General features: G+C 26.9%; 1 protein-coding gene across 1 annotated transcript; it reads left to right on the top strand.

Moving 5' to 3' along the window:
- Nucleotides 1-260: 260 nt before the first annotated feature.
- On the top strand, nucleotides 261-9,933 carry LOC139996226 (E3 ubiquitin-protein ligase ZNRF2). Its single transcript, XM_072020454.1, has 4 exons — nucleotides 261-1,007; nucleotides 1,997-2,092; nucleotides 7,886-7,991; nucleotides 8,121-9,933. The coding sequence occupies exons 1-4, from the start codon at nucleotides 629-631 to the stop codon at nucleotides 8,176-8,178; spliced, it is 639 nt and encodes a 212-aa protein (XP_071876555.1). The 5' UTR covers nucleotides 261-628; the 3' UTR covers nucleotides 8,179-9,933.
- The last annotated feature ends 3,206 nt before the right edge of the window (nucleotides 9,934-13,139 follow it).

Raw genomic sequence — 13,139 nt, 5'->3', positions numbered from 1 at the left:
ATTTGAATAACTGCAAATATACACAACTCAATATAAAAATTTGAAAATAAAACTAGGGATATTTTCGACATATTTTTTAAATTATTGATTAATTCATTATAAAATCGCATATAATACAATGCAGTATAATTTAAATAAACAATCATTAAGAATTATATAAAACGAATATTGTACTACTAGGGAAATTTCATGTAAACTGATAAATAATTACATTTTGTACAAAATGTAAATATATGAATGGAACATTCCGTAGCAGCTGGTCACTGGTCACTGACTTCTAGGAAGTTTCTAGCAAGATGTCGGAGGGTGTTTTGCGTGACAAGCCGCTAGTATGCTTTTGGACGATATGACTTGCTTATTGCAGTGTATGTATACAAAATTCCGGCCTATATTAAATCCCAAAGTGTTGCAATATTGCTGAAGTTAAAATTGAAGTTTTAACTACTATTATAACATTAAAGAACCAAGAAAACTAGGACTATTTGCAAAAATTGTGTCAGTGCGTGTATCACTGCCAAGACCAATATTTGGAATGTTAATTTTTCTTCTGATTGCGGGATAAAATTTTCAGTTTAAGCAAAAACTTTTACCAAAATTGACAAACGCGTTATTATTATTTAAAATTGGGATGGGAGCTAAAGCAAGTACTGTTGCACAATCTGCTGGAGGCAATGGACAATCCTCTACTGGAGCAAATGAAACTGCAATGCAAGGATTTTCTATGCTACGTTCCCTTCCTGGAGGTGTTAGCATGTTACAGCATCAACACCAGCAAGGAAATCAATCACAAACTTCTAGAGTATCCGGAGATAGTAGGCAACGTGCTCGTTCTTTAAGTTCAGTACCGGATCTCTCATCTGGTGAACAAAATAGTCTTGCTTCCTCAGTTGGAGTCGGAGTTGGTCAAGCACTTGGTTTGCCACAACTTGAATCAGATGATCCTGATGAAGAGAGTGGACGAGTTTACTCAGCACATAGCTTGCCATCCCATATCTGGTCTCTCAACGGTAAGTTTATTAGTTTATAGCAAGTACATTATAACATTTAAAGTAATGGTTCTGTGCCTGTTTTAGTTACTATTACTTTTATAAGCATATATTATAGTGGATACATGTATTATGTACACATATATTATGTGTACACACACACACATACACACACACAATACACATACATATATCTGCATATAGTATAATAAATATACAAATGATGTAATATAAAATATTCTAAATAAATTTGTAACTCTTTTGTATGAAATTATCACTAAATTTGTATAATCTAAAAAAATTAGAGGAGTAAACTTGTATTAACTAATATGATATGAATGTTATCATTGATTACATAACTTTCTATGATATACAGATCTCTAGAATAATCATAAATACAGATAAACTTCTTAGTTTTCATTTGTGTTTATTTTAGAAAATAATAAAGTACGTCGTTATATTCTTATTTTGTTTTTATTAATATTACATGAATTTCATTAAGTATAATAATATCTTCAGTTTTTAATCGATTATATTTATTAACCGTATTAGAATTTCAAATTGTGCATTATAACCGTCGTAAAATTTTGAGAAAATAAAAGTAAGGTTATGTTGAGGTCTAGAAATTTTACGAAATAAATAAGAGTTGAAATAAAGCATACCTGTTTGACTTATGTTGTCGTAATAGTTGGCCCGGTAACCATACATATGTGAATCGATTGTATTTTAACCTAGGTGCGTAAATTTTAAATTGCGGTTGTAGAATAAAAGTAATTATAGACAAAGAATTTCGTATGATTTTAAGATATTGTCTATGTGATGGGTATGTTAAAATTATTTGAATTTTATTATGGGAATTGTAATAAGTTCATGTTTAAATGAATCTGAGGCAGAAGTTGTTCCAGTAAATCAAGTGAGAAGAATTTTTTATGGTATAACTTTTGTTAGTTTCACGTTAATAAGTATTATGATGTAAATACAACAAATAATTATTTTATTTTATATTCAAGGTCTAAAATGTCCTGTTTGCTCCAAGTTTGTTCTACCAGACGATATTGAGTGTCATTTGGTTATGTGTTTAACCAAACCACGTCTTAGTTACAATGGTAAGTTTATATTTTATATCATCTGTTTTTATACAATACAATAATTTTAGACTTTTTGATTACCACGTATGTACTATTACATTTTTCAATAACTGGTATATAATGAGAATAAGTTTTTTATACATATGTGTATAATGTAATTCATATAATTCAAATATCTCAGAAACAATTTAATTAATTTCAATTATTTTGATACAAAATTATTTCAGATAACTAAAATTTATGTCAAATTAATTTTTTATTCATTTTTTTCTAAATGGAAACTTGAGTAAAGAAAATTGTTTTTATAATATATATTAGGCAGTAAGAGACTCTATATAACAATTCCTATATATAATATTAACATTGCATAAAATATTTTTTAAAACTGTTTCTTTTTGTGTTAAAATGTTTAAAGTTTAAAATGATATACATCAATTGATTTGAATTTTATGAAATAAACATGATGCAAATAAGCTCATTATATTGAATTAAATTTATTAAATATTCAAATTATTAACTATGAACATGTAAACATTTAATTATATCAAACACAACAGTGCTTTTAATGTAAAATAGTATCCGAGGTGTTATTGCGATAAATGCTTTCCTTATTTTTTGCTATATTCTATGTGGTTGTTTCTTATTTAAAGAAGTATATTTTTTGCATGTATCTGTAAAATCAGTAAATGGTGTAAATAATAAGTGATGAAAAAGTATGAAATGATTACTGAATAGTTTTTCTTTTCTAATATTCATTTCTAGTTTATGATATATTTAAATTTTTTATTTTTTGATTTCCTTTTTTTACTATATGTATAGAATAAAAATTACTACATTTGGCATGCAGAATCAATATAAACAATAAATTTTGTACCTTGAGTGAGATTAATTTATTTTTGTATTATGTATACCAATCAAATCTATAAATCTATTTATGAAACCAATGAATTTTGGATATCTCAATCTCGTAATCTTAACCTACCCTACAAACATTTATGATTTTTGAAAGAGTGGTTGAAAAAAGATATGCCAAATAAAAATTGTTGATTTTTTAACATAGATTACGAAAATGATTTATGTGAGTCCTCATTTAAAACTTTTTCATTGAATCATTAATTTATTTCTTAACATGTATTTAAAAGTTTCTGGAACCTCTAATATTAAAAACTATATGATTAAAATTTATTATGTTATTTTTAAAAAAATTAACTACTATTTATTTATTTAGCCCACTCTTACTAAGACCTGTAACATAGAAAATTGTATTTTGTTTTTTATATACGTATGGTACAGGAGATTGGAACAAAAGTATATTTAGTTTCTGACTGCAATTGAAAAGGAATGTTAAAAGAAAAAAATTAATGGTTCAAAGAGAACTATATTTTCCTGATCATATTTTTAAAGTAATTATTGTTATTTGTGTGTATCTTACAGTTGGACTATTTTTTAATGTTTCTCATAGAATTTAATGGATATATACTTTATCTTTAAAGTAACTCTGCAGAAAAAAGTTCAGTGATACTTGTGTATTAATCATGTTAATAATATTTTAAACTTAATTGACATTATCACTGAAACAGTTGGAAATCCTAATTCCAAATATTATCATTAAAAATATATGAACCAATATTAATTCTAGGATATGGCTCTACACATTAATATTGAATCTTATTTGAAGATATATGATATATGATGTTTGAAGATATGAGGTGTTGATAAACTTTTAGTATGTATTACATAGTACTAACATGGTAGTTCTAAGATATGGGCTTTTCATGGCCCATGTATATTTGGTATATCAATTAAATACTTCGGTTTTAGTGAATCTACATATATCTATTCGTTTACATCATCTTTTGAGGGATACTAAGCGATACTGTACAATTAGCATACCCTTGCTCCTAATATGATAAAGATTAATTCTAGTATGATAAGAAGTGCCATCCCAGACAGAAAAGGTTTATAGCGTTTTTTGTCATTGCATGCAGTACATAAGGTAGTCATCTGTCTGAGTTATTTGGACATATGTGAAGACCTCACTCCTATAGTATCTTATTTTATTTTCGTTAATTTGCAAAAAAAAATTCTGATATATATGTTAATTATACGTGTGTGGTCTACAATAACAAATTTAATGATAGTTGATAAATTAAAATTTATAAGAAAAATTAACACAAATGTTATAATCTGTGGTATATTATTTAAACAAATGGATTTGTTTTTAGTGTGTTTACATAATCATTAAAAAGCACAACATCCACTGATATAATTCCTTTGTTTTGAATAATTTCCGAGATATAACAAAATATGTTTTCAATTTCTAATTTCACAGATTGTTTTCATTCTGTAGATGTAGACGATTATCAATAAATAAATGTGAGTTGAATATATTTTGGCATAATAGCTGCCTCAAAAATGTTATCACCATCAGTAATTAACAAATAAAAGACTTCCCTTCTTGTTAAATTTTATAAATGCATCATATTTCTGTAAAGTATTCTTTAATTTGTAGAAGAATTTTTGTGAAGGTTATCGAATATCTTTTTCAATAGATTTTTGTGTGCCCATGGAATAATGGAACTATTTAAATAATTTGCAAAAGAGCAAACAAAAACCAGTTTAGAAAACAGCATCGTATGCAATATAGTTATTGTTAAAAAAACATGTTTGTGGAAAATAATCCTTTTGAACCTTTTTTTGTTCTTCCTATATTTCCTTCTTGCAATCAGAAAAAAGATATGTCTTGTCCTAGTTGATGAAGCATTCTATATGTAAAATATGTATAAAAAGTAAGTGATTTTACACCTCTGGATTGATGCCGATGTGTAAAAATAATTCGTACAATATTAACGAGCATAATCTTTAAGACTAAAATTTTTTTATAGCAACATATTACACTCATTGCAAATGGCCCCTTCTCTCGGAAAAAAATATTAAAGTTTTAATAATTCTTAAAGTAGCTTTATTCACAATGCGTCTACATTCTGCAGTTAGATCCAAGAAAAGTAACATCTGTTATTGCACTTAGACGGTTCAGATTCTTCGTTGTATATCCCATATCTTCCCTTCTTTCTTTCTTGTCTTTCTTCTTTTCCTTTTTCTGTCGATATAAATAGACCTGAACCCCGGTCATTTGTGACCTAGGGTTTGGAACCTTTATTGCTTGCGAGTAGAATACGTCGCAATAAATAGCATTTTCTACCTTGAACTTTTTTTGCAAATATCCACAAGTCCAGGGGCGTAGAATCGTGCTACAGTCGTTTTTATACTTAATTTTTATACAAATATATACCACAGAACATATATAATACAATGTACATTGTATACAATAGAACCTGGTTTATTCGAACAGGTTGGAGGACAAAGCAATTGGGATAAATGAACAATTCCTATAATATTAAACGTTCACACGCATATCCATTAGAAGAATAAGTGTTTATATGTATTACGAAATTACGCTTGATCATAGTTTGGATAATAAAGGCTCAGCATTAACTTTGAGCATAAACGACGTGCGGATAAACGAAGTTCTACTGTATATACATATTCAATGTAGAATACATTATGCAGTGCACTAGGTAAATTATCACAACCAAGTATTTTTTAAATAAAAGAAAATGTCAAAAAACTATTTGTTGGAGCTTTTATAGTTATAAAGGTTATATTATATCTGGTATATATAATATGTAGTATTTTTAGATGGAGTTGATCCAGAACTTTTAAGGACATTTTTTTCTTAAGTGGAATGCTACATTTTTGACTAGATGATGATGTAAAAATGAATACAAAGATATATTATATTATTATTTGCCTTGACAGACATAATTTATTTTGTACTAGTGAAATCAGTATGCATAGAAATATTTATTAATTTTTACTTTGCTACTTGAAAACCTCCAACATTAAAACAACATATAACAAGTAATCAAACCATCTTCCAATAATTTCCAAATATACTTGCATTGCGATTAATATTTGTGAATACTATTTGTGAATAATATACATTGTATATTTTCTTACTTATCTTAACTGTAAAGATTACAGAATTGCTTTGGCATATCTCATCAAATTTGATAGTTTTATTATAATTAATATTTCATTTTTAATAAATACTTCAAGTGTTTCTATAGTTAATTGTATCATCATTTTTAAATAACTTTTTTAAATTATATTTCATTATTAATTTGTTTTGCACGTTATTCATAATAGAATATTTAAATATCTTATTATGAAGTTTCCACTCTTTCTCAATAATATTATGAGTCTAGTGATTGTATATACCTCTGTACGAGGGAGGATTTTCACTATTACATTTATCTAAAGAACACAGAAAAAATTTTTTGGTAATTTATATTTTCTAAAGTTTTGTATGATTATTAGATCCTCAAACATTAATTTTGTTTTGATATAAGTTTGATATCAGTATAATATGATATTTTTATTATATCCAAACTTTCTTGAGGATTTTACTGAATACCCACTGATATCAGTTATCAGTTCATTGCATTAATTTTTTGTATATTGCATCGTATATAGCAATATACAAGCACATTGGTATTGAAGTAGGATCTATCTTTCATATTCCATAATATGAAATTCATCGCTAAGAACATACACGTTTCACTTTGTAATACTTCTTTACAATCTAATAGCAAAGTATTTACAGTAGAGCATATAACATTTTCTTTCTTATTTTTATTTGTACACACAGTAACATGCTTCTGCGATTTGTTCGGAAAAGTAGAAAACACACTATGTAGTTTTTATTTCCATACATACACATATACTTCATAAACATAAATTTCTAGTACGTTATAAATATTATATTGTAATAGGTATATATTTATAAATATATATTATACAAATATATAAGTATATATTTTATATATGGACTAATATATGGATATTATATATGGATATATTTATGAATAATTTATAATTTAAATCTTAGAACATTTGTTCATTTTAATCAGTCGAAACTTCATTAATAATTGGAATTGCATAATCATTTATTATGCAAGAGGTGTAAATTTTAAATTTGTAGCTTGTTTGAATACTCGAGGCATCAATAATTAGAAAGAAATGATATTGAAATTAAACAACAGTAGTCTTTTGTTTCCTTGCTCTTATTTATAAACAAAAATGAATTAAAAGATAAAACATAAATTCTAAATAATTAAAATATAATGAATCGTACAATTCATTAGTTTTAAAAGCGATGTAAGTCCATTCATGACCCAGAAAAGAAATATTGGTCCTGTTAATTCTCACAAAAATTGTTTATAAGCTAAGTAGCCCTTATTAGGATTTTTCAATCAATGAAAACACAAACACTTCAATATCTTATAATAAAGAAAAATGAACTTACATCATTTTCAAAGGTCCATATATAAAAGTGCACGTGTATGTGTAAATATTATAATAAATAAATAATTTTATATAATATATACGAATATATATACACACATATATTAAAAAAAAATGTTTAATAGTTATATGGATAACATTAGAAGCTTTCTTGTATTTCAATTCTTTAATATCGTATCAACCAGTTGTGTGGGTAATAATAATAAGCGACTCAAAGGCAGGGTAATGTTAGAAGTTATTACATTAATGATAAAGGTATATATTTTATAATATATACTGATTTTATTTCCATATTTAACAGCTACAATTATATAAAAGTTAAAGAATCAAATAGTTACATATTAAATTATGTTGGTTCTTCTGTACATTGTACAAATAGAAAATAATAAAATTTTATATTTTCCACATCACAGTAATTAATGCATTATATTCTTTTCATTATAGAAGATATATTATCTGATGAAAAAGGTGAATGTGTTATTTGTCTTGAAGAATTACAATCTGGAGATGTTATAGCCCGTCTACCTTGCCTGTGTATATATCACAAAAGGTAAGTTTTTATATTACATTAACTTTAAACAACATTCATTATGTGCGTAAAATAACTTTATTGTTATGTACATTTTTGTAAATATAAATAATACTATGAATATAATATATGATAATTAATATGTTTCAGTTGTATTGATAAATGGTTTCAAGTGAACCGTAGTTGTCCTGAACATCCTGGAGATTGATTTATACCCATTGAAGTTGTAATAGCACAATGCAACTTGTTAATTTTAAAGACTCTTATCAAAATGAGAAAAAAGTGGGAGGAAATGAAAAAAATTTGAAAAACACTAGTCAAGATGGCTGCTAGTCCACTGTGCTGGTTGGTGTATGCAATTGTTTGACTGAATGAGATATACTCAATTTGAATATGAAAGCAGACATTTAACTAAATCCTTGATTATACTACCTGTAAGCAGGGGACTTAAAAAATCGCCATAAAATTCAACGATACAATGCTATTATCTATATGTATCCGTAATTAATCTATTACTGCTCTGTAGCTTACTATTAATTGTACCATATTTACAAATTTTACTTAGTTTTACATTTTGGAATCGGATTAGGGATAATTAGGCTAATCTGTTATTGATTAATATATATTGTTTTTGGAGAAGGGAATATCAAATGAAATGTAGTCAAAAGCCACGAATAACAATCAGGCAAACTTTATATTACACAATTTAATTGCACTTTTTATGATTTCATTATAAATCTGTCGTTTCATTTTTGTTATTTGTTGGAAAATGTACTCCAGAAAGGATATTTTTGATACTTTCATAAAAGAAAGAGTTGGATATATAAAAGTTTTAAGGAACAGACTTTTAGTAATAATGATGTTGATGCTGTAATAACAGTAAAAGATTAGTTTTCTTTATTAAAATTTCAACTTTGTGATAAATTCCATTTATGTTTTTAGAGAATAGAAGTCCTGCAGTTACGAAATATAATTTATTGTTAAAGTTATATCATAATTAATATCTTTTCTACATGATAGGAGTTAACTCATAGGAGTTTTTATAACAAAAATAAACATGGTCTGTCAATTTTCCAATAATACATGCGTTGTATATATCTGGATTAGACTTGTATCATATAAGATAAAAAGTCTAATAAAGTAAAAATTTCAAACCAAATACAATTATAAAAGTGATTTAAGCATTCGGTATAATATCTATGATATTATAGGAATAAAGATAAAAGTTCTCTATGTTAATAAAAGAAAAAAATAAAATTTAGTATTGTTTTCAACATTATAAAAAACCATTTAACGTTATTGTTGTTTACAAATTATTTTATCTCAGGACGTAATATTTTTAAGAGACATATAAATAACTGTTTTCTTTATAAGCATTCAATATATTTTAATTATGATAGAGATAGATAAAAAATGTATGTGTTTATATAGTAATTTTTATATTTCAGTGTCACGATATAATATCCTTGCTTTATGCTTTAGATAATATCAAAGAAATGATTCAATTTTTTTGTGAAATATTGAGTTAATGAAGTCATTCTTTTGTATAAGCAGCCCTATATTTACTTTGTTATTTATGGGATAAATTTGAATACACCAGATAAATCAGATAATTTACACATATGTCATAATACTACATGAAAAAATGTATTTTGTACATATATTTTAAAACTAAATGAAAATTTAATATTTTATAGAATATACTTATCGTGTTACAATACATCCAAAATATAGGCGTCTTTTAAAACAATTTACATTATTTTATGAATTTTTGTTAGAATGTTATTGAATATTCGAATATTTTTTTATATTGAAATGAAATATTCGAATTTAAAAACTATAAAAAATAATTGTATAATTCTCTCAAAGAATAGATACAGTGGTGGACAAAAGTAATGACACAATATAATTTTTAAAATAAAAAGCATAAAAAAATAAAAAGTATAAGCATAAAAAGATTGAATTCCAGTCTTTATTTTTTAAGAAACCTTTATCTTAGATGTTCTAGTGTACTATGCAATAAGTAGTAAAAGATAAAGTGATATGAAAATAATAAAATTACGCCTTTTAAGAATTTTTATATGAGGGTAAATACAAAATGTTGACTTTAATGATATTATGATTTTTGTTTTACAATAATATCGAAAAAATAAAAATGAATTCGATCAATGCAACATATAACATGTTTATTATATGCATAATATGAAATTTATAGCAATAAAAAAGGGAGCATTTAACCCTTTCGGGACGCTTAGCTTATATGTTGTATAGACGAAATACAGTCAACCAGAACATTTAGCCTATTCATCATATAGAGATCTTATTGTGGCTCCAATAAACAATTTACTTTATAACACTATCTTTGTTTAAAAAAAAAAAAAAAAAAAAAAAAAAAAGAAAAAAATATGGAAGGAATAGAAGCTAAAAAGCAATTATCAGGAACCAGTAAAATGGTCAGTAGCTCCGAATCCTCGCTCCGTTTCATAAAAAGATACTTAGAGATTCTACCACAAATAAATAAAAATAAAAATAAAGCGCATAATGTGCTATTTCAAACGTGTAGATGAGGAAAATATACGAAAGATAAGAGATGCTCATTAGCCAAATTGTAATCTATTCAGATTTTATTTTAAAACTTGCCATATTAGAAACATTTTTTATATCACACTTTGTTATTCTATTAAGTACTGAAAGGGTTAAATTATGTATGTACTTTCTACAGAATAATAAGGAATCATAACCTTACGAACATGTATTATTTTGCATGCCAATAAAGTTACATTTTTTCTATAGGTTCGATATACATAGCGGATTTTGTTGTCACAGACATTATTCGCGCGTTCCCATAATATATAGAAGTGTAATACTGTACAAATGGAATTCATCTGTATCATGTTTAAATTTCATTCGCAACGGTATAAAAGAAAAAAGAGAAGATAATAGTATGATGCTGTTAAAAAAATTCGTTTCTTTTGGAAAATTACTTTAAAAATATTTATTTTAGTGTTTTATTGCTATGTTTTCGTAAATAATTCTAGATCGTGATATTCATTGTATTGTATTATACTCTTCACGAAATATCAAGAAGGAATCATATGTTGCAACTCAACATTTGATGGACAAGATTGCTAACATTAGTTTTTCAGGTCTGCTGATATAAGACGGTCATAGCCGTTAATGCTCTAAAATTTCTCTGAGGTAAGATGTTTAAGCCGCTCTTATAGTCATATGTATATCCTACGTGATATGGAAAATATATTGTAACATAAATCTCGAAAGTTATGCGATCTGATTAGCGTGATCGATATCTTTTTAGTGAAAAATGCGAAGACAAAACGAAGAACAAGTAGTCCGGGTTGTATTTTTACATGGCAAGACTACGTGCAGAATTTTTTTCTGGTAAGATAAATAGTTGCGAGTAATTTTATAGTAAACAATTATATCAACTATTATATTCTATTTTCGGAACAACTTTGGAATAATTTTACAAAAATTTGCTATAAAAGTTGTTTTATATTTGAAACTGAGACAGTTAGAGAGAGAGAGAGAGAGAGAGAGAGAGAGAGATTAATTAAGACATTAATTTTGATTTAAATTTATCTACAGTGGAAATTGGTTTGGAGAAAATGTAACATCTGTTTAAATTGAAATGTTTTGGAGTGAACTTAATTTTATTTTTTTCAAATGATTATAGAGACAATAAGGTTAGAAGACAGGAACGAATCCATATGAAGTATAACAGGAAAAGTCGAAAAATCTTTGCAATTTTTGTTACTTCCGAAAATGAAGCTGAAACATAAAACACAGTATTTCGATATTGTCGAAGTATCATACCTGTTTCGAGCAGGGTAATATAAATTTTTCCGGCATTAGCTTAGTTCACAACACTTTATTATTTACAAAGTACAATAACGAATACAACACATGAGATGAATACATACATACTGAAAATTTCGATGAAATCAATTAATGCAAAAATAAGTGACAGGCATCGAAAAATGTAAGAATCGTCCGGTTTATTACAGTTATAGGCTCAAAGTCGTGAAAAACTGATTTTCATCATTTTTAATCGTTTGTAGCAGATAGCAATGTTAGCCGATTTCGATGAAATTTTCGGTATGTATACATATAACTGACATAAATCTATAAAATGTATTTTTTAAGCTTTTATTACAGGCACAGATAATGAAAGCTATAAGAGCGACCTTTACTATTTTCTCCGCGATTCCGATCATTTGCAGTCTTTTCAAAAATTGTTTACACGTCATCTAATAAACTAATCCTTCTAAATCCTTAAATATATTATTAATTATAGAATTGATTAATTCGATTAAATAATTAATATATTATTAATTATGAAATGTACATTAAAAATACATTTATTCCAGGAAGGATTTTTACTAAGTAGCGAGGAAATGGTAAGAATTAGAGATTTATGTATATTTATTGTTTATAACCAATATGTATACGGAAGCATTTTTCAGTGTTCCGATATAAATTTAGAATATCTCCGTATGAGAATTTACAATTTTTACAGCAACTTGACGAATGTAAGTGTTCGACCATATTTGCGTTCGCAGTATAACGCGTCAACGAGAGTCGTAAGTTCTCGTCTCGATACGATTGTCGCGTAATTTTAAATGATAACCAATTAATTCAGTAAAATGACTGCCTTTATTGGTAACACAGTTGAGTTTTTACTACAAAAAGATTACAAGAACTTGTCTCGTACCATCAAGGAGGAAAGCTCGGTGTGGATGTGCCCTTTTGAACTAAGAACGCGGATTTGTCGTTCATACTTTTTTTTTAGAAAAGTGAGGGTAACGATTCGCGATGCCCATTGATTAATAAATAAAACTATGAAGACAAAGAAAAGCAGATGTGGCTCATGGGCATCCTTGTTCATGGGAAAAGCCTGCTATTTCGCTAGACACCCGCTTTCTCCGTAATTGGTAAGAGCGTGCAAAAAACATAAGGACCATCCGCAAACCGAAAATACTTATATGAATAGGAATGAAACTAAACAGATTCGGTTTATGGTATTTCCTTAGGTTTGTTGCGGGTCAGTGTAACAATGTGTATGTCTTGGCGGCCAGACCGTGAGGAACCTCGCAAGGACCATCGCATTTGGCGTAACACACGGCAAGCAGAACTCTATCCGTGACACGA

The sequence above is a fragment of the Bombus fervidus genome, chromosome 17, assembly GCF_041682495.2.
Source record: "Bombus fervidus isolate BK054 chromosome 17, iyBomFerv1, whole genome shotgun sequence".
Taxonomy (NCBI): domain Eukaryota; kingdom Metazoa; phylum Arthropoda; class Insecta; order Hymenoptera; family Apidae; genus Bombus; species Bombus fervidus.
Note: the sequence above shows the minus strand (reverse complement) of the source record. Positions and strands in the feature narration are given on the sequence as shown.

Coding starts and splice junctions, on each gene's coding strand:
- LOC139996226 (XM_072020454.1), top strand. CDS start 629: ATGGGAGCTAAAGCAAGTACTGTTGCACAATCTGCTGGAGGCAATGGA. Junction 1,008..1,996: donor CCATATCTGGTCTCTCAACG/GTAAGTTTATTA, acceptor TTTATATTCAAG/GTCTAAAATGTCCTGTTTGC. Junction 7,992..8,120: donor CTGTGTATATATCACAAAAG/GTAAGTTTTTAT, acceptor AATATGTTTCAG/TTGTATTGATAAATGGTTTC.